Below are 26,235 nucleotides of genomic sequence, written 5' to 3'. Positions count from 1 at the left end.
CATGTAAAATTTTGTTTGGGAAACATAAAAGAATTCCACCGAGAAACAACAGCAACACGATTATGAAAATAACCCAATATTTACAAATCACAGGTCTCCAGGAGCTCTGTGATAATGTGTTCCTTTGAGGATGAAGACTGCTTTCTAGGTTTTAGAATTTAGCTTTAGTGGTGAGTTCTTTTCCCTTTCCTTCCCTTCTTTTTTGTGGAGCAACTTTTATCTTTCTGAACAACTTAAAGCTGGTGGCGGTGGTGTAAGGAAGTCAGTCTCCATTTTACTTTGATTCTCGAATCCTGTGGGGACCCAGACCATTTTCCTGCCCTTCCCTCATTTCCTGTATTGTCTCCGCCGCTCCATCCTTTCCTATGTTCCGTTTCCTTTCCTTTCCTCTTTTCTACTCGGTTGCATCCTGACTTCACAGAGCCTGGCTGCAGATAGCAGAGTTAGACATTCCAGTTCATTTTTTCCCCTCCTCAAGCTTTGCTAGAACCAAAGCCAGGTCTTTAGGTCCCTGATTCTTTCAGATGCTGTGTGACTCTGTCTACAGTCCCCTGCTCATGTGCCCCTGCCAAGAGGGGCCGTTTGTGCTTGGGATTCCCATGTCATTAGGGACCAGGTTGCCACCATTCAGCCTCTTTTGCCTCAGATTCTACTTTATACCTAAACATAAGACCATAGAAGTGAAAAATGTGTGTATTAAGCTATCGTAGCTCTTTCCTCTAATTATTTGATATAGCATATCTTTTTTAGTACCAAATGCATACGTTTTAGCAATGTGTACAGAATTAAATTACCTCTGCTTTCTCCAATTCCCTGTGTCACTCAAGTGGCTGTGATCAAGGACAAAATACATGATGGACAAAATGGTCTTACCCCGTGCCATTACTTGACATTATATACTAAAGCTTATATCTGTATACAACGGACAGTTCTCACTGCCCTTGTTTAATATAACTCTTGAGTCTGCTGTCAAAAAAGAAGAAGCACATTGTGAATGAATGTCATGAGAAATGATTTTTCTCTCACTCCCTTATGAAGAAAAAGTCGTTACGTGAGAAAAGTTAATGAGAGCCTTTAAGTACTTTTCATTATTCTTATATTTAGAATATAATCCTAAGTGTGAACAGTTTTATAGAAAAGTGAAGTGTCATAGAAATCCATATCCAGCAATATATATATATTATAATTTTTAATACAGAGTCTTTTAGAATTAAGAAATACTTTAAGAATTAAAAAAAAGAGAGAATTGTTTGGAAGTTGAGGCGGGGAGATAGAAGGAAAAGCCTGATTTATCTGATGGTAACTGGTAAGATTTATCTATATAAAAGATGCTAGTTACTATAATTTCTTTTCATGCTTTTGCTACATTTTTGGTGTTTGATAATTCTTTTTCAGCTTTTAAATAACAAAAATTATTGAACTCACCCAACCAGGTGACTCTTCGTCATCTCTTGAGTTTCTCAGCACAAAAAAAAGAAATCAGTTTCAAATAGGTACTCTGTAGATGCTACCAGAAAGTTAAAGTACCTCTTAGTGTTACAGGGGTCACAGAGACATAGTGTTTGGGACTCAGTAGGGATCTTACAGCCTGAAATCTAATGCCTCATTTTAGAGTCAGGAACTCAAGCCCTGGTGTGCTTGTAATTGGTTAGCAACTAGCTCCCTGCGGGCAAAGCCCTGCATTGTAATGTTTGCTGATTTCCATGGTGTAAATACTCCCATTTCAGGCTAACATGTCACCTAATGCAGTGGTGGGAAGGGATGTGTAGTAGGACATCCTCACATAGAGTTATCACCGTTTGCGTAACGTGGATGTAAGTGACCTCAAGAGCATATAGATTAGTTATTAAGATAGAGTAACACAACTAGGGAGTGAAGAGTTTTGAATATTTGTTACCTTTTAAAAATATACTTAATTGTGAGCTAATAGAATTTAATTTTTAATAATGGCTGTGTTTAACAACCCTCTTGCAGAATTTCTTAAAATTTAACAAGTCTGTAAGCCAGTTTGAGCCAATTCCACAACACCCCTGTACTTGAGATAATTCACAGTATAATTATAGGATAATGGATCCTGACCTTCATCTGTGATCCATAAAAAGGGCCTCTAAGTGATTTTAGACGGTATTCTGAAAACACTAGGTCAGTGTTTTATAACATCCTAGATGATTAAGGAAATTTTGTTGAGTGTCACCAAAAAGATATTCAAAGAAAAGAGAGAATATTATATTCTTATTATTATCACTGTGCATTGCAAACTAGAACACTTAAAAAAGACCTAATAGGGTGGAGAAGATTCAGAGGAGGAAAGGGAAGGGATCGAGGTAGTCAGTGAAACAACAAAGAGGTTGTAACAGACCAGACTGAAAAGATTAGGATGTGTAGCCAGAAGTGCTAAGGCCGCATGGCCCAAACCCATAAAATCAGGAAGGGGCTCATGGTGAACTCAGCCTTGTTTTCTAGGGGCATTACTGGAAGGGCATGGGAGATGAATTTTGATAATTGAAAGGAAAAGCTACTTATATAACATTTCTTGTGGGAGATGAATGGGAATATTTTTAAAAAGGTTTAGAGAAGGGTAAGATAGGGGAAGGGGGAATTAAGAGGTACAAACTACTAGGTATAAAATAAATAGAATACAAGGATATAATATACAGCACAGAGAATATAACCAATATTTTATAATAACTCTAAATGGAGTATAAGCTATAAAAATATCAGATTACTATGTTGTATACCTGAAACTAATATAACATTGTAAATCAAGTAAAAAACTTCTATCAAATAAACACCTCCCCCGCAAAAAAAAAGAAGTTTAAATATATTTATGAATGCCTGATTGCCTGATCTGTAATGGAGTATAAGCTTTTTGAGGGCAGGGACCTTTTCCTTTTCCTGACTGTGTGTAGCCCAGTGTAGTCAATTGGTAGTGTTTAGTATAACCTTGGAGAGTTTTAAGCTGGAGGAGGATGGGATCTAATGTTCACAGCAGATCACTGGCTACCAGGCAGAGAAGAGGAAGCAAGAGTGGGAGAAAGGAGATGGTAAGGAGGCTGCTGTGTGGCCATTCAGGTGAGCTGGGACGATGGCTGAACAAGGACGGGTATGGCCGAAATCAAGAAGAGGTAGACTGCAAATAGATTTTGGATGTAGGACTGATAGGAATTGCTCAGGGCCTGGGTGGGGGTGGGAGTGGGATGGCAGCTGAGGGAACTTCCTCCATTGTCTCTATTTTTTTTTTTTCCATGTAGCGTATTTTATTTTATTGGAGTATAGTTGCTTTACAATGTTCTGTTAGTTTCTGCTGTACAGCAAAGTGAATCAGTTATACATGTATATATATCCACTCTTTTTTAGATTTCCTTCCCGTTTAGGTCACCACAGAGCACGTCTCTTAATCCATTCTGGGATCCGTTATCAGTGCTACCCAGAGGAAAATATTCTGTATGAAGTTCAGCTAACTGTACAGGATGCTAGTGATGTAGAATACAGATTTTTGTTAAAAATTGTTTTTCAGACAGTTCAATGGCTTTTATTATATTCAGAGTTGGGCATCCATCACAACTATCTCATTTCCCTCTAGTCTCTGGCAATCACTAATGTACTTTGTGTCTCTGTGGATTTGTCTTTTCTGGACATTCCATACAAAAGGGATCATACAATACATGGTTCTTTGTGGGTGGCTTTTTTTTTTTTTTTTTTTTTGCAGTACGTGGGCCTCTCACTGTTGTGGCCTCTCCCGTTGTGGAGCACAGGCTCTGGACGTGCAGGCTCAGCAGCCATGGCTCACGGGCCCAGCTGCTCTGCGGCATGTGGGATCTTCCCGGACCGGGGCACGAACCCGTGTCCGCTGCATCGGCAGGCGGACTCTCAACCACTGCGCCACCAGGGAAGCCCCGGTGGCTTTTTTTTTTTTACTTAGCATATATTTTCAAGATCCATCCATGTTGTAGCATGTATCACTACTTCATTCCTTTTTATTGCTGAATAACATTTCATTGTATCAAAATACAATACTTTATCCATTTATCATTAATGGGCATTTGGGTCATTTCTACTTTTGGCTGTTATAAATAATGCTTCTGTGAACATTTATGTATAAGTTTTTGCGTGGATATGTATTTCTATTTATCTCGGGTGTATACCTAGGATTGGGATTGCTGGGTCATATGGTAACTCTGTTTCACCATTTGAGGACCTGCCAAATTATTTTCCAAAGTGGCTGCACCATTTTACATTCTCATCAGAATATGTTTTTAAAGAGAGTTAGAAATAGCTTATAGCATTAAGCAAGTAGCGAATGTGGCGAGAGGCATATATCCAGAATCAGTGGGGTTTGGGAGAAAGCAGAGAGTCCGCCCTCCCCCGTAGTCAGTTGGTGCCAAGCCAGACATCACAGATTTGCTCATGATGTGGGCTGATCTGACACAGAAACATCCAGGCATGTCCCCATCCAGTGTCACATTTGCACTAGATTAAGAAATGGAGCCATGCCGCTTGCATTTTATTCAGGTGCCCTTGACCACCTATCATTGTGTGATGAGTGGTGGACATTGGTTGTCTGGGTGTATATTTGTTAAGAGTAAAACACACCATTTGGGTAAATCCTAGGCGTACCTGTTGCTAATTTCACCCTTGTAAATTGTTCACCTTATACTTTTCACTCCACTTGCTAAGAGGTAGCAATTGTTAAATCTGACTCTTATGCTTGGGTTTACAAACTGGATTTGGTTCTTTGCTATCTTGTGTCATTATTACTATTGCAAACTCCAGGCCAGGATAAAACCTAGCTAGACCCAGGGAGAATGTGCTGGAGTCAGGAAACTAGCATCTTGCTCTCGTGGTAACTGAGCTATTTGAGTTTTCTTGAATTAAGCTGTATTTATTAATAAACTTTAAAATTCATTTTATAGAAGTTGCTGTTCTCTCAAGCTGTTTTAATATATCACATCTGTATTTGTCTTACAGGTAACAATTGCTTGTGATGCAGTTCTCAGCTCAAAATCTCCATACAGAAAGCAGGACCCAGATACGTGGGAAAATGAATTACCAGTGTCCAAATATGCAAATAACCTCACCCAGTTAGACAACGGAGTCAGGATTCCTCCAAGGTGAGGGTCAGACAGCAAAATGGAACTTTCCCCCCCAAAACGGGCCAAAGGAATATTTATATTTCTACCTCTTCACTGAATTAGCAATTATATATTTTCTTATCAGATGCCTTTTATTAAAAATAAGCTTGGAAAAAAAAAATAAGCTTGGGACTTCCCTGGTGACACAGTGGTTAAGAATCCGCCTGCCAGCGCAGGGGTCACAGGTTTGAGCCCTGGTCCAGGAAGATCCCACATGCCGCGGAGCAACTAAGCTCGTGCGCCACAGCTACTGAGTGTGTGCTCTAGAGCCCTTGAGCCACAACTACTGAAGCCCATGTGCCTAGAGCCCGTGCTCCACAACAAGAGAAGCCACCGCGATGAGAAGCCCGCACACCGCAACGAAGAGTAGCCCCTGCTTGCTGCAACTAGAGGAAGCCTGCACACGGCAATGAAGACCTAACACAGCCAAAATTAATTAATTATTTAAAAAATTAATTAATTAAAAAAAGCTCAAAACTTCTCTCTAGAATTATCTCTACCTTTGTAGTAGACGCTGACCATGGCCAGCCCCTGCCCTGGAGCCCATCCCCACCCTAAGGTCTCCGGTTGTGAGCACCTGCAGCTCCTCGCTTGAGGGCTTTCTCTGCCTGCCGGAGCCAGGTAGGCCAGTGCACCGGACAGTCAGAAACGCTGCAGAGCCGTGCTCCCTCCTGTGCTCCTGGAACAGCCTTCAGCCAGTGACTGTGGAGTGGAGGGATGAACACCCTAGATCCCTACTCTTAGGTGGGGTAACTGTCTCCTGGAGTTCCGCAGCTGGACTGAGCCCCAGTGGCCCATGGGGTCATCTGCTTGTTCACAGTCCCTGCACTGGCTTCCTGCCCTTTCAGTCTCTCTTCCCTCACTCCCCTAGGGTGCTTCCTGGGATCGCCTCCCAAATGAGCTGTTTGCATTCAAATCTTTGTCTCAGAGTCTGCTTCTGGGGCACCCAACTTACAAAGACGGACAATAGTCTTTGGTTGTCGCATTTTGGCTGGAATGCTCTTTAGGCTCCTTTTGCACCTCCTGTAATCAGATGCCAGTGTGTTTCCAGAGGCAGGTGCTGGAGGGAAAGAGCAGGTAGATTAGGAATGTGTCCCTTCTGGTTGAACCCTGACTGTACTGCATTCTTGTTCTGTGTGGTCTTAGGGAAGGCATGGTTCCTTGGGGCTTTTTCTCCTTTTGATAGTGGGGATGGTAATAATGCTGAAGAGTGTATATTAGAATTAAATGATAATACTTCTGTAAAGCTCCTGGCACATACCTGACATTTGACCTTCAGTTAAGTTGTTTTCCTTTCTACTTAATTTAGATTGTCAGTGTAGTAGAGTTTTGTTTAAACCAGTCTTACTGCTTGTGGCTAGGCTCCACAGTCTCTCATGTAAGGAATTTTAAGGAAATGACCTTTCCTCCTACCCTCAGGTTCTGTGTCTTTTCTAAAGTAAAAGAAACATCTCGAAGGAGCTGGGAGGAGCTGGCCCCCACTGGGGAGGCAGGCAGGTTACTGAGTGGCCCTGCTGCTCTGGAATGGATCTCTGTTAGTCCGCTGACGGTCTCCTGTGACTGCCCCAACTGCACCCAGCTTGAGACACTCCATTTTCTTAGACGTTAATTTTCTAATCACGCCTTGTACTCTGGCTGTGCTAACTGCTGTCTGATGATTTCACAGTGGTTGGAAGTGTGCCAGGTGTGACCTGCGAGAAAACCTCTGGTTGAATCTGACCGACGGCTCTGTGCTGTGTGGGAAATGGTTCTTTGACAGCTCCGGGGGCAACGGGCATGCGTTGGAGCATTACAGAGACCTGGGCTACCCTCTAGCTGTGAAACTGGGAACCATCACTCCTGACGGGGCAGGTGAGTGTGCCTTTACCAACTTGGGAACTTACAGTGGCTCCCTCTTAGATTTAACCAGTGCCTTAATCTCTGGGGTTGGAGGGCATAAGCTCTGGACTCAGCCCGGGTTCGAATCCTCATTCTGCCTCTTGTTAGCTGTGAGATCTTGGGTGAGTTTTCAGATCCTTCTAAGCCTCAGGTTCCTCATCTTGAGGATAATCACAGTACCTCCCTCATAGGTTTGTTAAGATGCATAAGCATTTAGCCCAGTGCACACCGTAAGGTCATGATAAAAGTTTGCTGCTTTTGTTAGTATCTTTCTGAATATCTCTTGGCTAAGAGGACAGAAGCAGGAACCCGGACTTGTGAAGTGAATGTGCATAATCAAACCCACCATTAGAATAGTAGGGGGAAGGCCTAGAGTTCACTATGGGGATTAGTATCATTTTAGGTACAAATGGATTCCTTATGGAGAAGATGGGTTTTAAAGATACTGTGTGTTCAGAACCCCTGACATCAGCAGGCAGTGACGGTGTCCAGTGTAGCAAAGGGTTAGAAGTGGTTCCTGCTTGTACTATCAGCTTCAGAACTGGTCTTCTTCGTGCTCTCACACTGTATGTTAGCTTTTGGCTATGTTTATACAGTTAATTCCTTCTATCATTTGGTGAGGGAAAAGAGAAGTTACATCAGGGTTAATAATGAGAAACTTAAATACTGAGCAGTGGCCATAAGAGCCCATCATCTCAGCATCACTGAAAACACTTAGGAAGCACAGACCTGCACTCACACCCAGGTCAGTTTCTCCATCTGTCCAGGTTTTAATCTTTATTTCTTCTTTACTTTAAGGTAAGATGATTTTTTTAGGAAAAATATAAAGACATTTGGCTTTTCTTCTCGGCTATCTTTCTCTGACTGAATCAGCCAGCCTCAAAGTTATTTAGTGAGGATGTTTTCACTGAATGTGGTACACTCTTTGTCAGCCACGCCCTCTCCATCTAACTGGTTTCATTTATCTGTTTTATAATTGAGGGCTGGCAGTTACGTCATGTCTAGATTCTTTTGATTCACCTTTTGGGTAAACTTCCAAAGTTTAGTGGACTTTTTTTAACTCATTAGAGAAAAGTAGCTGCAAGAGTCTCAGGTGCTGGTGCCAGACATTTTCCCCTCAAATAAATAAACTGCTACACAACCCAGGTTGAACCCTAAGCCTTCCAGGATCTGAAGAGGAAATTCAGGACATGCAGTTGGATTCAGGGTTACAGCAAAGTGCTTACAGGTCATTGCTCTGTTGAATAACTGCTGTATATGGTAACCATCATTGTTCTTGTAGGGCCTATAGAGAGAAAGAAGAGTTTGTAATGTAGGCATTCTATTGGGTACAATTGTAAGGGGAGGATAATTCAGATGTTTCTACTTTTAGTGCTATCTTATGCAGAGCCTTTTTTTTTTTTTTTTTTTTGCGGTACGCGGGCCTCTCACTGTTGTGGCCTCTCCGGTTGCGGAGCACAGGCTCTGGATGCGCAGGCTCAGCGGCCATGGCTCACGGGCCCAGCCGCTCCGCGGCATGTGGGATCTTCCCGGACCGGGGCACGAACCCGTGTCCCCTGCATTGGCAGGTGGACTCTCAACCCCTGGGCCACCAGGGAAGCCCCCTTTTTTAAAAATTGGAGTACAGTTGATTTACATACAGTGTTGTGTTAGTTTCAGATATACAGCAAAATGATTCAGTTATACATATGTATATTCTTTTTCAGATCCTTTTCTGTTATAGGTTATTACAAGATATTGAATATAGTTCCCTGTGCTATACAGTAGGTCCTTGTTGTTTATCGATTTTATATATAGTAGTGTGTATCTGTTAATCCCAAACTTCTAAATTATCCCCCTTCCTATTTTCCCTTTGGTAACCATAAGTTTGTTTTCTATGTCTATGAGTCTGTTTCTGTTTTGTAAATAAGTTCATTTGTACCATCTTTTTAGATTCCTCCTACAAGTGATGTCATATGATATTTGTCTTTCTCTGTCTGACTTACTTCACATAGTATGATAATCTCTAGGTCCATCCATGTTACTGCAAATGGCAATATTTTATTCTTTTTCATGGCTGAGTAATATTATGTAGTGTTTTGATAAGACCAGTTATTAGAAGTCCAGCTCTCAGAACATCCTGTTCAAGACAACAATTATTTGTATATGGGGATTTGTTCTAAAATTTTGCTTGAGCTATGTCTTTTTCATCTTTAAGTTCCAAACAAAATCTTATGCATGGGGCTTCCCTGGTGGCGCAGTGGTTGAGAATCTGCCTGCCAATGCAGGGGACACGGGTTCGAGCCCTGGTCTGGGAAGATCTCACATACCATGGAGCAACTAGCCCCGTGAGCCATAATTACTGAGCCTGCGCGTCTGGAGCCTGTGCTCCGCAACAAGAGAGGCCGCGATAGTGAGAGGCCAGCGCACCGCGATGAGGAGTGGCCCCCACTTGCCACAACTGGAGAAAGCCTCGCACAGAAACGAAGAGCCAACACAGCCATAAATAAATAAATAAATAAAATTTAAAAAAAAAAAAAATCTTATGCATGTAGGCATGGATACTTCGATTAAATGAACCAGCTGGTCTATAAGTACTTAAATAATTATATTCTATTTAAATGTATGCTAGTAGTAAAGGCAAGGATTAATTCTATTCTCTATGCATATATTTAAAAAAAAATTTATTTATTTTTGGCTGTGTCGGGTCTTACTTGTGGCATGCGGGATCTTTCATCGTGGTGCGTGGGCTTTTCTCTAGTTGTGGCACACAGGCTCCAGAGCGCACGGGCTCAGTAGTTCTGGTGCGTGGGCTCAGTAGTTGTGGCTCGTGGGCTCAGTAGTTGTGGTGCGCAAATTACTCTTCATGTAATTGAGAGTATTTGAATAAATACTCTTTTTTCAACCATAGAAAGCATAAAATATTGGCAAAAGCGATGTAGAATGTGCACCTGTGATGAGGATTCTTAAACTCGCTTAGCTGAGGCAATGTTCACTTTTTTTAATGACTATTTTTTAAAAAATTATTGTTTTTTATTTTTTTGGCTGTGTTGGGTCTTTGTTGCTGTGCTTGGGCTCTCTCTAGTTGTGGCAAGTGGGAGCTACGCTTCGTTGCGGTATGCGGCTTCTCATTGTGGTGGCTTCTTTTGTTGCAGAGCATGGGCTCTAGGCGTACGGGCTTCAGTAGTTGCAGTGCATGGGCTCAGTAGTTGTGGCTCATGGGATTAGTTGCTGCACGGCATGTGGGATCTTCCCGGACCAGGACTCGAACCTGTGTCCCCTGCATTGGCAGGTGGATTCTTAACCACTGCTCCACCAGGGAAGCCCATGTTCACTTTTTGACAATAGATCAGGATTTGATTCTGGCTTCTCTTGTGCAGAGTTGGTTTTAATGCAAATAATTATTTTCAGTCTAATTATCATTACATATTAGTTTATGGGATGCATCAATTCTATTTTCATTTCTTTTAAATCTGTTTAATAGATTGCTAGTTGTAGCTTATTGTTTATTTAAAAAGCCAAATAAGTTAATGAAAACATGTGTAAAGTTTCTATAAATGTCTGATGATGGGCCTTGTGGATGTTGAGGCCCAGGAGGGTAGGGTGCCCTCTGTGTGGGGGTGGGGTGGCCCTCTCCTGATGACGGTACCACTGGTGAGGGTCCATCTTCCATACTTGCTAGGCTCACTGAGGCTAATTCAACTCACAAGAGACAAAGTGTTCAAGTCGGGGTGTTTAGTATTTAGTTTCTAGTGAGAACCACAACCACCTGTAAGTGGGATGTTTATGTCAACTCGACCAGTATGTTCCCTCCCTGTGGGAAGCTGAATTATATTTAGAATATTGCTTAGTGAACATGGAATCCAAACAGGTTGTGAACTCAGATGTTTAATGGTTGTGTGATCCAGTCGTCCTGGTTTCCTTCTCTCCAGTAAGGACATACCTGCTCAGTGAGAAACTCCTACTCATCTTGAGGTCTCAGCCTAGAATTAGTTCTTCCAGGAAGCCTTGATCCCTCCAGGCTAGGCCATTGTGGTGGCTGGGTAATAAAAGTGGGCCCCATATCGAATTCCACTCTGGGTTCCATGGGTACAGCAGCAAACAAAAAAAGAAACAGATCACCATACAAGCAAACAAAACGCTTTCCTCTGTGGGAGGAGACATTCGTTTGGCAGAGCAAGGTTGAGGTTCTTGGTGGGAAAGGAATGAAGAGGGTTGGAGGCAAGAGAAGGTGTGTTTTTCTTTCATCATAGAAATTAGTTTACCTGAGAAGAATCCTCAAAGCCTTGGTGACTACAGGAGAGTCTTCCTGTAATGCCCATGGCAGCAGTGAAATTGCCTATCCCACTGGTCCCTGCACCAGCTCAGCAGCATCTGAAGGTGATTTTTTTTTTTTTTCTGTTTTCCATCCTTTATTGAAAGGTCCCACATCCTCAGGGACCCCAGGCAAACCAGACGCCAGACAGGTCCCCCCAATATAGCAGGAGGCCTGAAAGGGGAGAGGAATGACTTATGATCCCACCACACCTCCCTGGAAACAGAAACCCACCACAGACGGACAGACAGGGCCAGGATGGGGGAGACCTTACCTCCCTCTAGGTTCTCTGCCCTTTGCCCCCAGTTGAAAAGAAAGTCAAACACCGACTATGAGGCACCTCAGCCCCCCACCCACCCTAGCATAGTTTGTGCCCCCCCCCTCGCCCCCCTCGCAAGGGGCAGCACTGAGGCAGCTTCCCGTCGCTCTCCTTCACTTTGGTTTGCTCCTGGCAGCTCCGTGCCCTCTTCCTTCCTCCCTCAGCCTCCGGCCCAGTTACCCCTACATCTTCGATCACCTACTCGGACCTTCTCTCGGGTCTCTAGGGCCTCCTGCCCCAGGGCTTCTGGGGAAGCAGAATCTCCTCCCAGCGAGGGGCTCCGCCAGGCCCTCTCTGCCCAAGATGCGGGGCTCACACGGCCGCCCCACTCTCCTTGAGGTCAGGGGCTGAGCGCTGCCGTCTCAGCCGCGGGGGGCGTAGTGTATGGGGGGTAGCGGGGCCCTGGGGGCCTCTGGGCTGGGTATGGTTGGGGCTGCTGGGGATAATAGTTGTGCTTTTTGGGCTGGAAGTTCTGGGGTTCGGGCTGTGCAGAACCTCCTCCCCAGGATCGGCCCCCTTTGTCCAGGGAATTCCTGCGGGGACTTGGGGGCCTGCGGGCAGGGGTGGCCGGAAAGGGGGTGAGCTCCTCGGGGGCGGGGGTGGCGCTGGGGACTCCCCGGCCCCCTCCCCCGGCCAGGACTTGCGGTGCTGGGGGTTGCTCTTGAAGGTGAAAAGCAGCGTGCAGTCATGAGGGGGCACGAAGTGGGCGGGGGGTCTGCGCAGCCCTCCGCCCCGGTCCCCGGAGCCCTGCAGTCCCTGCAGCCGCAGCTGCTCCTGCTTGAGCCAGCGAAGGCGCCCCCGACAGAAGGCGGGGTCCTCCTCCATCAGCCTCGACACCCGCTCCCAGCTCGACAGGGGCGGCGAGGAGGGCCGCGTGGGAGGTGCTCGGTCACTGGGGGCTTCCTGCTCCGCTGCCTCAGACCCTTGGGGCTGGGCTCGCGTGACCTCACCGGCTTCTTCATTCTCATCCTCGTGATCCTGGGTCAGGGGGATGACCCTCTCCACGTGAAGCATGTGGTCCCTCAGGGCCTGCAGCTCGCGGTCCGTGCTGCTGTTCTGCAGCTCCACCTCCTGCAGGATCCCCGCCAGCTTGTCGGTGTGAGCCCGGAGGTCCTCCACCTCTGCGCCACGGGCTCCCTCCTCACTGCCGCCTGAAGGTGATTTTTCTTCTTTGGTCATCTTCACCCCTGACCTGGGTATCAGCTCAAGGATTTGGATCAAGGCATTGACTACTTCATTTTAGTTTTGACCTGGTTTGTGTCCCTCTGTGTGCCTCTGTGCTGCTCCACTGTGGCACTTTTCATGAGATCCTGTTGCTGCGTCTAATGGTGGTCACCTGGGACGGCAGGGCCTGAGCGCCACGTTTGTTGTTTACTATTCTGTCTCATCTAGCATAGCCCCTCACACATAGTAGGTGCTCAGTAAATATTTGTGTTGTAAACAGATGGAGGAAGACAGACACACCGATAAAGTTTTCTCCTCTGATTTACCTTTTTTTCTTTTTCTTCTTTTTTTCTATTTTATGGACATCTTTTTCCTCTTACTTGTTTTCCTTTCCTGACCATAGTCTAGGCTCTGTCCGGTCTGGGAGTTATACTGTCTAAGGTGATGGTATATACCTCTGCCCTCATTCATTTTGTGTTTGGGTTTCTAGATTAATTGCTGGAGCATTCTCTTGTTTCTGTTCTTTTCCTGTCTGTGGCAGATGCTCTATAGGCATGCAAATATAAACTCATGGTGGAGAGATGCAGTTTGGGTGAATGGATCATACATACTCTGGAGAGATCCTTTCCTCTCTGGCTTGTGACTTGGTGTTTGACCAAGAGTTCTGGGTTTTTTTGTTTTTTCCCATTTGAGCTGTGATGATAGAGCAGTGAAGCCAGCTTCTCTGGTTTCTTTAGTCTTTCTAAACACCAGATCTTGTTGAGGTACATCTCTACCTCTCTCTCCTTCTTCTTTCCTGTGTGGGTATCTGAGGGCAGAATTTGGACTTCTGCCATTTTCTGGGGCTTAGGAAAGAGAGCCCAAAGTCACATGAGGAGACCGTAGCCAAGAAGACATCTGTTGAGGTCCTTTATACTAAACCAGCATTCTTATAAGACTATTTGAAATAATAAAGTTTAAACTTGTGAGGACAGGGACCCTGCTTGTCTTATTTAATATTAAATCCTCAGTATCTGTATATATTTGGTGTTCAGTAAATATTTGTTGAATACAATGAATGAATCAATAAATGAGTGAATGAGTGAGTGAGTAAATCCCTGTGGGTGAACAAGGATGACCAGTGGTACGCTAGTCCTAATAGTATACCACCATATAGAAACATTTTAATCTTTGGCAATTACTTATAAAACATTCTTTTCAATCAAAATATAATATATTTGGGAAAAAAAGAAAAGCAAAAAACCAAGAAGAAACCTTCCCATTCAGAGAAAAGAAATTATTACCATTTTTATGTAAATTCCTTACAGATTCTCAGTCTTTGTCTCAGTCTTAGTCTCCATCTCTATTCTCTAACCTTTTCCTTACTTTTGGAACTTAATGTACATACTGTTTTCTAACATGCTTATCACATCAATGAGGTTATTCATGCTGTAAACCTTTTCTTTTATCTTTTCCCTTCTGCGGGTCTCTCCATGCTCTCCATGGCTTAATTTGTCATTTAACTTGAAATGAAACAATGACTGGTTTCCTTCTAAAGTAAACGTAGTTACTCATGAAACTGCTTGGACTATTCCTAGGAGGATCTTTCTGTGAGCTTCCTAACTGTGTGTCTTGGCTCCAAGCTTTTAAGTCGAGGAAGGGGTCAGCAGGGTAATACTTGTCAGGCAATGCTTATTTGCTACAGTAGTTTCTGAGCTAAGACTTGACTTTGCTAAGCAGAAGTTGGAAATAAAGTGAATTTCCCAATGAAAAATGTGTAAAGATTTGCAGCTCCTGAGTCTATTTCAAATTTTTTTTCTATGACTACATGTCATTTTAAAATTCTTCATGATTGCCAAGTTTAAGGATCACAGTTCATTTTTAGATTTCTTGTGTGTTACTCACTAAACTGTTTTTGTTATTGGGGTAAGAAGTAACTGTTGTGTCTGACCAAATCATATCATATTTTTGGAGCAGTTAATGACTGGAGATAGGAAATGTTAATTTCTCACTAATTTCTCACTAGGCTGGAGCCTAATGGCTTAAGAACCATAGAGTTCTATGTGATTTTCACTTATTTTGAAATCCTAGACCCATGCCAATGGTGCATTTCTAGCAATCTTATTTTCTCTTGGAGCTCTGATAATTAGAGGCTTAGGGGCTTAGAGGCTTAAAGTCTTAAGTCTTCAAAACTATCTCACTAGTTAATAATAACCAAAGATAAGTGCCTGGGGAGTGTCATTTTCACCTTCCAGCCAATATTTGAGTGGTATTTTGGTGTCATGTGTCATAGATTAAAAATATCGTTGATGTATTTGTTTTAAGCTATTAGTTCAAAGATTTTTTTTTTTTTTGTATTTAAACTTTTTGGAAATTTTTTCTTAATTGGGCTGGGGATTTTGTCTTTTGTTTTTGCTTTTGAGAGCACTGAATTATATTTTAAAAAGGAATATAGATGAAGGCTGTTATTCACAAGTTAAAATGGGCCCCTAAGGGAAGAGGGATAGAAGAGAAAGCTATACAATGTTTAATCTATTAATAATAGAAGGAGTGGCTTTTTTGGGGTGGCAGTGAGTCTCTGTGTATCTGGCTATGGGTCAGAAGGTCACCATAGTTTTTATATATATTACTTTTTGTTCTACTCCTGGTATTGTTCCAAAGAGCAAGAAACTCCTTGAACAGTCTATCTTTTACTGTCCTAAAGAATAATATCTTTATATCTATTTTCAGATTTTGTTTTTCAAATTTAGAAGTGAAGAAATTGTGGTTTTTGCCTCTCCATTCCTGTTAAGGGCCTAGGATGGTGCTTCACTGAGCCTCTTGGTCTCCTGAGAGATCTGAGGAAATAGTCTAGAGCAGAGGGAAAAGGACTGGGCCGGGAGTCAGAATACCTGGGTTCTGGGCCACGTGTGGGGTTTGAGGCAAATGATTTAACTTTTCTAACCCTCGTTTCCTTACATGCAAAATGGGCCTGAAAATGTTTCCCTCTACTGCATTGCACTGCCCTATGACGACAGATAAGGCGGCAGTTTGGATAGCTTTTGAGAACGCTAGGCAGTGCTTCTCAGACTTTGCTGTGCACGTGGAGATCTTGTTAAAATGCAGATTCTCATTCAGTAGGTTTGGGGTTGGGCCCGAGATTCTGCATTTCTCACAAGCTCCCAGGTAATGCTGATGCTTTGAATCGTACCACAAGAAGCCAGGTGTGGTCTAAAGCCTTATGTTGTCAGGGGGGATATTGAGGGTTCTGAGGAGAGAACCCTCCCCTGCCACCCCCAGACACACAGCTTCCCAACACCGGTGTGCCGTGAGTGGGTTACGGACGAGGCCAACATGCTGATCCCTCAGGTCCTGGGGCGGGTGGAGCCTCCTGAGTTACCCCACTGTGCCAAATGCATCGTCTTCTTCTGTGTGCCGTAGGGTGGACGCATTTGGGAAGCACAGCAGTCTTCACAGATCCCTCACCAGCTCTGTGGGGTGTGGACACTGAAGTAGGGAAGAGGGGATGAGGGGGCAGGCGGAGGTGGAGGGTCGTGAGGTGGTAGGTCTGGGACTACCAGAGAGACTATAGAGGGTTCCACAGGCAGAATTTTGTTTTGTCCTGGACCTCACACTGCGGTCCAGCCATTCGGCAGCCCCGAGGGCCTGTGTGTTCTCTGTTCCTCACAGGTTCTCCCTGCGTGGGCAGACGGTGTGGCTGTTTCCTCCATCACTCTTCCCTCCTCCCGAACTTATATCTATGCCACTGGGGTTCGGGTTAGAACAATCAGTGTTAGGCATTTGTATTTGTCTAATTTTAAATTATTTTAACTTTAGACACTGTTCTTTTTTCTTGTTTCAGAAACCTTTTTAAAATTACTTTCTGAAATGTCAAAAGAATTGATATTATGGGTATATTTACAAAAATACCTATTTATTATGCTTATTTTTTATCATCTGTCTTCCCCCCCAGTTGAAACTCACAAGAGATTTTTGTTTTGTTCATTGCTATATCCCAAGCCCAGGGCATAGTAGGAGCTCGGTAAATATGTGTTGATTATTGAATGACTTGATTACAGATCTCAGTGCTTATTTTCTCTTCACCTTCTAGATGTTTATTCTTTCCAAGAAGAGGAACCTGTTTTGGATCCTCATTTGGCCAAGCACTTAGCGCATTTTGGAATTGATATGCTTCATATGCATGGGGTAAGAAAGGTCTCCTTTTGTGTCTATTCCCACTTTGCGGGGAAACTGTTTGGTTTATTTATATAATTCCTATCACACAAATCTTCATTTTATAGGTTTTAATGTTTGCATTTACTTCTTGAACTTAATTAGTATTTTCTTTTGGTTGTCAGCTTAGATTTTTAATTTTTATTTTATAGTAAAAATGGCACCTCATCCAGTACCATTTTGTTTTAGTTGGAGTTTACTTGCAAAATTTCTGTCTCCTTTGATGGAGAGTTGCGTGAATCACTCTTTGTTCACTAAAGGGAGAAGGCACGGGGAGATGACCTTTAAAATAATCTGTGACCAACATCACTTTAATTGATTACAGGAAGGGAAGCAGAGCTCCTGGGGCAGGGGTGGAAAGAATAAGCCAACAGATTGTTGATGGAAATGGTTTGCCTCATTTCATATTGTGTTTTCAGGCTGGTATCATGACTGTAATATTTGTCCCTTTGAGGAGCTGGTTAACTGTGCGTGTTTTGCTTTAGCCCATGTCATCTCCCTCTCCTCATGTTCTCTCTAACTCCTCTTTCTCACTCATGTCACTTTTTTTTTTTTTTTGCGGTACGCAGGCCTCTCACGGTTGTGGCCTCTCCTGTTGCGGAGCACAGGCTCTGGACGCGCAGGCTCAGCGGCCATGGCTCACGGGCCCAGCCGCTCCGTGGCATGTGGGGTCCTCCCGGACCAGGGCATGAACCCGCGTCCCCTGCATTGACAGGCGGACTTTCAACCACTGCGCCACCAGGGAAGCCCACTCATGTCACTTTTTAATTTGTTTTCTGTGCTCTTCTTTAAACCTCCCTCCCATGTCGAGCTTCTCCCGAACCCCATGGTTTTATTCCACTTTCTTCTCCAACTGCCTTGCTTTTTGTTTGCTGTGTTGCATTGTATCTGCCCTTGAGATTATTCTACTTGCTTCTTTTTTTTGATTCCTATTTGTCTTCTTCCTCCTCCTATCTCCTTTCCTCCCAGTCTCTGTCTCTTTTATTTTAAAATCTTTTAAATGGGGGTTTTTCTTAAATTGTGGAGAGATACAATGTAAAATTTACTGTTTTAACCATTTTTTAAGTGTACAATTCTGTGGCATTAAGTTCATTTGTCTTGTGCAACCATCACCATGTTAGTCTTTTTTAATGAGGTTGTTTATTTCTCTGTTTAACTGGGGAAGAAAGGCAGAAACATCTATTGCTGTTAGAAATAATTGGTGGGACATGATGTTTGAATGATAAACATTGTTAAAGTTGTATTTCTTCAATGACGTTGCCCCAGACAGAGAACGGGCTCCAGGACAATGATAGCAAGCCGCGGATCAGCGAGTGGGAGGTGATCCAGGAGACGGGGACGAAGCTGAAGCCCATGTACGGCCCTGGATACACGGGTCTCAAGAACCTGGGCAACAGTTGCTATCTCAGTTCTGTGATGCAGGCCATCTTCAGCATCCCGGAATTCCAGAGAGCGTAAGTGTCCCGTATAGACCAGGGTGCACAGCCTGCCCTGCATCCCCTCCGCGTCCAGTCAGGCAGTGTGTGCTGAGGAAGCCCTTTACCATCTGTGCTGTGATTTCCCGCATGAAGCTGGGTGAGAACACTTGTCAAGTGTTATGGGGATCAGGTGAGATAAGAAGAGATTTGTAAACTGAAAAACCACCTACAGGGATTTGTCATATTAATAATGGCTTCCAATTTTAGACCAATACCCTCTATGCCAAGAAAGTAATAATCATTAAGCTTCACAGCAAAACTGCCACATCTCTTCCTATAGATGCGCTAGGAGAGGTTCGGTGATCTGGTTTCAGTGGTGAGTAAGTGGAGCTTCTAAGAGGATTTAAGCTTTTCTTTTTTTGCTACTCAAAATGTGGTTCGTAGATGGTGCTGGTCCTTGGACTGCTGCATGTGGATCCGAAATGAGACAGGTATGGAAATTGAGAGTGAGCATTCAGAAATTGTGGTGGGCCTTTGACGTTGCCGTTTTTTATAAGTGGCATTTCATTTTTTCAGTACAGTTGACCCTTGAACAACGTGGGTGTGAACTGCACGGGTCCACTTATATGTGGATTTTTTCAATAAATACGTACTACCGTACTACAGGATCTGCGGTTGGTTGAAACCATGGATTAGGAGGAACTGCGAATCCAAAGGGCTGACTGTAAAGTTATGCGTGGAATTCCGATTGTGCCGAGGGTTGGTGCCCCTGATTCCCGTGTTGTTCAGGGGTCAACTGTAATTTATTTTTATTGTATTTTTAAAGGTATCATCTATATGAGTTGAAATCAACAAATTAGCTGGCCCTTCACCACAAGTAATTGGGAGGCACTGATTTAGGGTGCTTCCCACCTGTACATGTTCAGGCTGCCTGCTTCCTCCCTTGCTGAGGGGCAGAGGGGCTGTGTCTCTGGCCCTTTTCTTCCTTCAACTGTGCTTAGGACAGGGAGCCACAGAGACTGGTAGCTGCAGCTCATGGGCAGCCACTGCCTCAGTTTAGGAAATAATCTCTAGTGTTTCCCAGAGCAGGTAGGATTCGACCTTGGTTCAAGTATGGAAGAGGACACACATGTGCTAAGACAGAATGACGGGCAGATAGCACGCTAGGGACAGCACAGGGCAATTTTTAACCCACGTGGAGTTGAATGCTAATGATTTTAAAGGTAGTTAATAAAAGTATATCAGATGTCCTTTTCTTTCCTCTCTTGGTATTTGAAGTCTTACCTCTTCATACTGTTCCTGGCTTTGGAAATTTATGGTCAGTTTTCCATGTCAGGTTTTAATTTTTTCCATCCAGCCAATAAAGAGTGGGTTCTGCTCTGCTCAGCAGTGTGCTGGGTATGCGGGGTTCAGTGGTAAACAAAAGGACCTGGTGCCCAGCCCCAGTTGGGGAAACAGACATTAAATAAATGTAGACCGTCCCCAACTTGTGATGATTCGACTTAAGATCTTTTGACTTCAAGATGGTGCAAAAGTGATATGTGTTCAGTAGAAACTGTACTTCGAATTTTGAATTTTGCTCTTTTTCTGGGCTAGTGACAGGAGGTACATACCCTCCTGTGACGCTGGGCAGGGCAGCAGCCGTAGCTCCCAGGCGGGCACGCGACCCTGAGGGTAAACAATTGATATGCCTACAACCATTCTGTACCCAGACAGCCTTTCTGTTTTTCCCTTTCAGTACAGTATTCAGTAAACTAGATTGGATAGTCAACACTTTATTATCGAATAGACTTTGTGCTAGATGATTTTGCCCAACTGTAGGCTAATGTAAGTGTTCTGAGCATGGTTAAGGTGGGCTAGACTAAGCTTCAATGTTTGATAGGTTAGGTATTGTAAATGCATTTTCAATGGACGATATCATCAACTTATGATGGGTTTATTGGGCTGTAACCCCATCCTTTGCTGAAGAGTATCTGTAATCATAAGAACAACTGCATGGTTAAAAATATGGTAAGTTCCATGAAGGAAAAGGGAAGGAGGTGGTCAGGGAGGATCTCTTTGAAGAAGGGACACACAAAGGGATACTCACCTTGACTGATGTGCAGGGGGAGTGTAGACAGGGTTTTGGAGAAAAGGAGGAGCAAGTTTGAAGCTCTGAGATGCGAAAACCTTTTCAGAGATACGCATCATGCATTGTATTATTTTTATAAATTCTTACCCATGTCTCATACCTGTTTTATCATTTGATTTGGAAACAGTGTAGCTTCATCTTATCTGTCTCATGCTCCAAGATTTTTTTTTTTAACTATTGAGGGAAAGTCCTTATTGTAGGTGTTGTATAATTATTATTTCTTTTAAACTAGAATGGAAGACACTTATATTCTTTTGTTACAAAGCTCAACAACAGTTTTAGTGCTTTACAGCCTACAGTTTTTGAAAATATTTTCTACACTTCAAAGTTTGATGAACAATTAACTTTCTGAATTTTTTCTTCAATGAAAAAATGTACCTCAGGGCTTCCCAGGTGGTGCAGTGGTTGAGAGTCCGCCTGCCGATGCAGGGGACACGGGTTCGTGCCCCGGTCCGGGAAGATCCCACATGCCGCGGAGCGGCTGGGCCCGTGAGCCATGGCCGCTGAGACTGTGCGTCCGGAGCCTGTGCTCCACAACAGGAGAGGCCACAACAGTGAGAGGCCCGCGTACCGCGAAAAAAAAAAAAATAGTACCTCATGTCTATAATTTGGAATTAAGATTTGAATCTCTCACCTGGTCTCGTTTCAAGGGTTGTAGAATTTTGTAGTATCTAACATTTTGTATTCTATTCCTAAACATTTACTGTATGTATTAGAACATGAGCAACTTATTTTTCATACTTGTCCTCGGTCTTTTGGTTCTTTTACCGAATATCACTGGGTTGAAGTACTTGCTCTTCAAACTACTTTTTCCCCAGTGGGACTAACTCAGTGGAGTTACGTCCAGGACTGGTATCTCCATTTTGTAAGTAGAAAGAGTGACTCACAGAGAGATTAAATGACTTATGCACAACCACGGTGTAATTCGGGAACATCAGCTGGACTCCTTGATACCCTGCCTGCCACTGGAACCCAGTTTACATTTCAAAATAATTCCGATGAGGAGCAAATCTAAATAAACTGGTGTACGAATTGAATGACAACAAAGATGGATTGTCAGGTAGCAAAACTGTTTTTTGCTTTGAAAACCACTAGATTACAAATTGAAGATATAAGTATCGATACTTTAAAAATTATCCAGCATTACTTCTGCCTTTTAAAAATTTTTGAAATTTTAAAATTTTATTTATTTATTTTTAAATTTTGGTTGCGTTGGGTCTTCGTTGCTGCGCGTGGGCCTTCTCTAGTTGCAGCGAACGGCGGCTACTCTTTGTTGGCGGTGCATAAGCTTCTCATTGCGGTGGCTTCTCTTGTTGCAGAGCATGGGCTCTAGGCACGCGGGCTTCAGTAGTTGTGGCTCGCGGGCTCTAGAGCGCAGGCTCAGTAGTTGTGGCGCACGGGCTTAGTTGCTCCGCGGCATGTGGGATCTTCCCAGACCAGGGCTTGAACCCCTGTCCCCTGCATTGGCAGGTGGATTCTTAATTACTGCAGGGAAACCCCTACTGCTGCCTTTTAATTTAATTTTGTTGTAATAGAAGATATTCCTCATTGATTAGAAAAGGAATATAAATTACTAGCAAAATGGACTTTTCTGACATCAAAGATTTATTACCCCCTTTAACGTTATTCTTCTCCATCAACCTTGCCGGAAAGCATAAGGTTTTCACTAATGTTCATCTTACCAGTGGATTTTTTTTTGTCTTGTCAGGTTTTGAGATATGATAAAGACTGGATTGTGAGAGATGATAAAGACTGGATATGATAAAGATATGATATGAGATGATAAAGACTGGATATGATAAAGATATTGTGAGAGAGCTAATGTTTATAATGTTTATCGTGTTGTATATTAATTAAGAATTCTTCAGTGCAACCTCTGACTCTGAATATAGTTTGGTTTATCTATTATTTGGCTTTTGGTCCATTGAAAATTTCTAAACGGAATTGTTGTTCTAGTGATACAACCAAAAGCCATTTGAATGGGACTATTCCAGAGACGTGTGCTCTGTTAATTTTTATGTTGGTACATAACCTTGGATACAAATTCCGAGTTTGTAATCAGCAGGTGCCTAGAAGTTTCTAGTATTTCAGGGATCTAATTAGAGGTCATTACTAACTGTAGTGTATCATGGTTCTCTGCCAAGACTTTACTGCAGTAATGCCTGTTCTGTTGGGTCATTCGGTAGTCAGTTATGAAAATTGGTTGTGTGATTAAATGATATGAATATATTCATTCAACACATATTTATCAAGTGCGTTTTACATGTTAGATGCTGTTCTAGTGCTGGAGATGCAGTCATTTAAAGTCTCTGCCTTCATGGAGATTATATTCTAGTATGTGATCTCTAGAAAGATAATAAACAAGAACATAAATAAATTGTATAGTTGCAAATAGTGATTCATGCCAAGAAGAAAGTTAGCCAGGCTCAGGTGATTTGGAACATGAAAGGGAGCAAGGATCTGTAGAGAGAGCGTTCCAGGAAAGAGACAGCATGATGGCATGACCCTGAAGCAGGAGCGAGCTTGGTGTGCCCAGGGCAGCAAGAAGGGGAAATGGCCGGGGCGTTGTGGTCTGGGAGAGAGGAGTGGGAATGAGGTCAGAGAAGCAGGCAGGGCAGGGTGCAGGAAGGGACAGGGAGAGGGATCTGCTTCTGGTTGCCTCTTCCTAGAGGTGTCAGGCTCAGAGAGTCCAAGCCTCAAGAGGGAAAGGTGAACAGCACAAAGCAGGGGGTGTGAAATAGGAAATGAACTTAAGAAGTGAAAGAAATGATTGTGTGTTGACATATATACGGAATCTAAAAAAAAAAATGGTTCTGAAGAACCTAGGGGCAGGACAGGAATAAAGACGCAGCAGACATAGAGAATGGACCTGAGGACACAGGGAGGGGGAAGGGTAAGCTGGGACAAAGTGAGAGAGTGGCATGGGCATATATACACTACCAAATGTAAAATAGATAGCTCGTGGGAAGCTGCCGCATAGCACAGGGAGATCAGCTCGGTGCTCTGTGACCACCTAGAGGGGTGGGATAGGGAGGGTGGGAGGGAGATGCAAGAGGGAGGGGATATGGGGATATATGTATACCTATAGCTGATTCATTACGTTATAAAGCAATTATACTCCAATAAAGATGTTTAAAAAAACTAAAATAATTCCCAATCTATGTATAATTATTTAAATGTAATGAATTCACTTATACGCTTTCTCTTGAAAAACATGCTTGTTCAATGAAAAAGATATTAGTTTATTCATCTACTTAATTTTGAAGATTGCTCTGTAGACAGACTGACAGATATGTACTCCTGGAAACAACTAATACAGGAAAATATATTTTTGACACGTTTGGAGGAAAATTAAAAGAAAAAGAAATGATTGTGTGTTGAGATGAGAGATGGATGGTTACAGTTAGACTGCTCTGTCAGGTAAACTGGTCAGAAGGAGGGCTTGTGGGCTGCACAAGGGACTGTGGATGGGGCAGGTACATCTGGCAGCGTGGTTCAGGGCACAGCTTGGGCGCCAGGCTGCCTGGGTCTACTCTGGGCTTCATCACTCCCTCTTGGGTGATTTTGGAAGGTACCTAATGCATTTGCACCCTGATTTCTCATCTCTCAAAATGAGGTAACGACAATAATCCCTTCCTCATATGGTTGTAATGAAGTCTTAATCAGGCAGTTTAGGAAACGCTTCAGAAACGGTAGTTGTTACTGCTGTCATTATTCATTTTGACACCACCAGAACAATTCCTAACCTTACCTTTCATTTTGGGGAAGGTAGTTGAGATGGCGTAAGCCAGTGGTCCTTGACTGACTACATGTTAGTCTCACTTGGGGAACTTGTAAAAGATTCCAAATCCCAGGCCTCAGCCTCAGGCAGTGAAATCAGAACATCTGGGGGTGGCTCTGGCTTTCGTATTTTTTCTAGAAACTCTTTAGGGGATTCTAACTCGTACCTGGGGTTGAGACCCATTGATAGAAGCATAAACCTTTTAGGGAGGCCCATGAATATGACTGCAGAGGTAGGAGCTCAGGAAAAAATTCTCTTCAGGTGGGTGATTTAGTGTTGACAGAAAGGCAAGAAGGTCTTAGCTAGGATGATAGCTTATTTGGGTTCTGTTCATCTCTCAGTTCCTATGTTTTGACCGTTGCTTTTCATTTTCTAGGTATGTAGGAAATCTTCCAAGAATATTTGACTACTCTCCTTTAGATCCAACACAAGATTTCAACACACAGATGTAAGTGCCCTGTTGTAATTTTTAAGTATCTGATATAGTGTTCATAGTGGTTTTCTCTGGGTTGCAGAATTAAAGGCAATTCTCTTCTTTATTGTCTGTATTTTTAAAAGTATTCTGAAATAAGCATGTGTTGCTTTTGTAAAAAGAAAAAAATCAGTAAAATTGTAAAGTACTGAGAAAAGTTGAAAATGGAATCAGTATGAAGCAGAATCAAACAGATAAGTTATTTGTGAGTAATTGAGATACAGTGTTCCACCTAAAAGCAGGTGTACTTATTGAAATTTGTAGGTAATTTTAATATCTCTGAGGGGAAACAGCAATAACCGTTTTGTCTGTTTCTCCCTCCTGTCCAGGACTAAGTTAGGACATGGCCTTCTCTCAGGCCAGTATTCAAAACCTCCGATGAAATCCGAGCTCATTGAACAGGTGATGAAGGAGGAGCCCAAGGTATGTGTCTGGGTATTTGCCACACTGAAATGCTGGAAAGAGGAACCTTCTCAGCAAGAGCATGGATTTCCTATGATGTGGCGAATGGTGGCCATCAATTTAGCAAGCTGTCAAAATAGCTCTTTCATTTTAGGGTCTAGGGTGTCTGTCTGCTCTTAAAAATCGTGGTAAGGAATAGCCAGGGTTGGGGTTTCTAGTGGCATTTGCTTCATGGATTATATGTGATTGCCATCATTAGTGGTCTTTAGAAATAATATTATTCATAAAGTAGTGCTGGAATGGAAGGAATAAACGTATAAAAATATAAACATTTTCCCCTCGGTAACCCAGTCTTGGCCCTTGTAGTGTTTGTGTTCTCCTAAGCCTCAACTCTGTTTTGCTAGCGTTTCTCAAGAGGCTGGTTGTTAAAAAAAACAACACACATATTCCTATCCCGCCCCTAGAGCTGAGGATTCTGAATTTCTGGGGAGGGCTGGGCAGTCCTCATTTTAACTAAGCTGCCAGGGAGTTTGTAAGCACACTCCAGTATAGGAAACTCAGTTGGCCATTCAGTCACTATTACTTGACTCATTGAAAGATGTGCTTCATCTCCTAATAGCCAGACTCCCATTTCCATGTGCCTGCAGGTTGGGCCACTGACCCCTCCCTGGGCTGCTCTGTTAACGCAACTCCAGATGGCGCCACTCGCAGCCTGGCCTCTTGGAGTGGTGCCCTTGGAGTTGTGCAGTGCGCAGCTTACACAGCTGTATTTGGCGGTCTTGGCTCCCACAGCTGCAGTCATCCTGGGTGGAATGCAGGCCCCGCTTCCCTAACCCCTGCTCTGCCTCCAGGGTACCTTGTCTTGACTTAGTGGGCAAGTTCTTTCAGTTCTGTGTCTCAAGTGTGTGACCTCTGTGCTCCCAGCTTAAGTCAGTCATCCTTGACTAATGCCTGCAGACTGAGAGCAAGAATCGAAAGGGAATAAGTTCTTTTTCATCGGGAAGCCAATTAGTTGGGGAAATGGAGCAAACAGGAGAAGAGAGACTAGGAAGG

General features: G+C 43.3%; 1 protein-coding gene across 2 annotated transcripts in view; it reads left to right on the top strand.

The window, feature by feature from the left end:
• Positions 1–26,235, top strand: part of USP13 (ubiquitin specific peptidase 13) — a 120,483-nt gene that overhangs the window by 40,132 nt on the left and 54,116 nt on the right. For both annotated transcript variants that reach the window (XM_027111202.1, XM_027111213.1), the window contains exons 5-10: positions 4,969–5,111; positions 6,799–6,983; positions 16,857–16,951; positions 18,245–18,432; positions 24,685–24,756; positions 25,110–25,203. In XM_027111202.1, the coding sequence (XP_026967003.1) occupies positions 4,969–5,111; positions 6,799–6,983; positions 16,857–16,951; positions 18,245–18,432; positions 24,685–24,756; positions 25,110–25,203 (777 nt within the window). The remainder of the gene's footprint in view (positions 1–4,968; positions 5,112–6,798; positions 6,984–16,856; positions 16,952–18,244; positions 18,433–24,684; positions 24,757–25,109; positions 25,204–26,235) is intronic.

This window comes from Aethalodelphis obliquidens, unplaced genomic scaffold (genome assembly GCF_003676395.1).
Source record: "Aethalodelphis obliquidens isolate GAN/ISIS:26980383/991018 unplaced genomic scaffold, ASM367639v1 scaffold1, whole genome shotgun sequence".
In the NCBI taxonomy this organism is placed as follows: Eukaryota; Metazoa; Chordata; class Mammalia; order Artiodactyla; family Delphinidae; genus Aethalodelphis; species Aethalodelphis obliquidens.
Note: the sequence above shows the minus strand (reverse complement) of the source record. Positions and strands in the feature narration are given on the sequence as shown.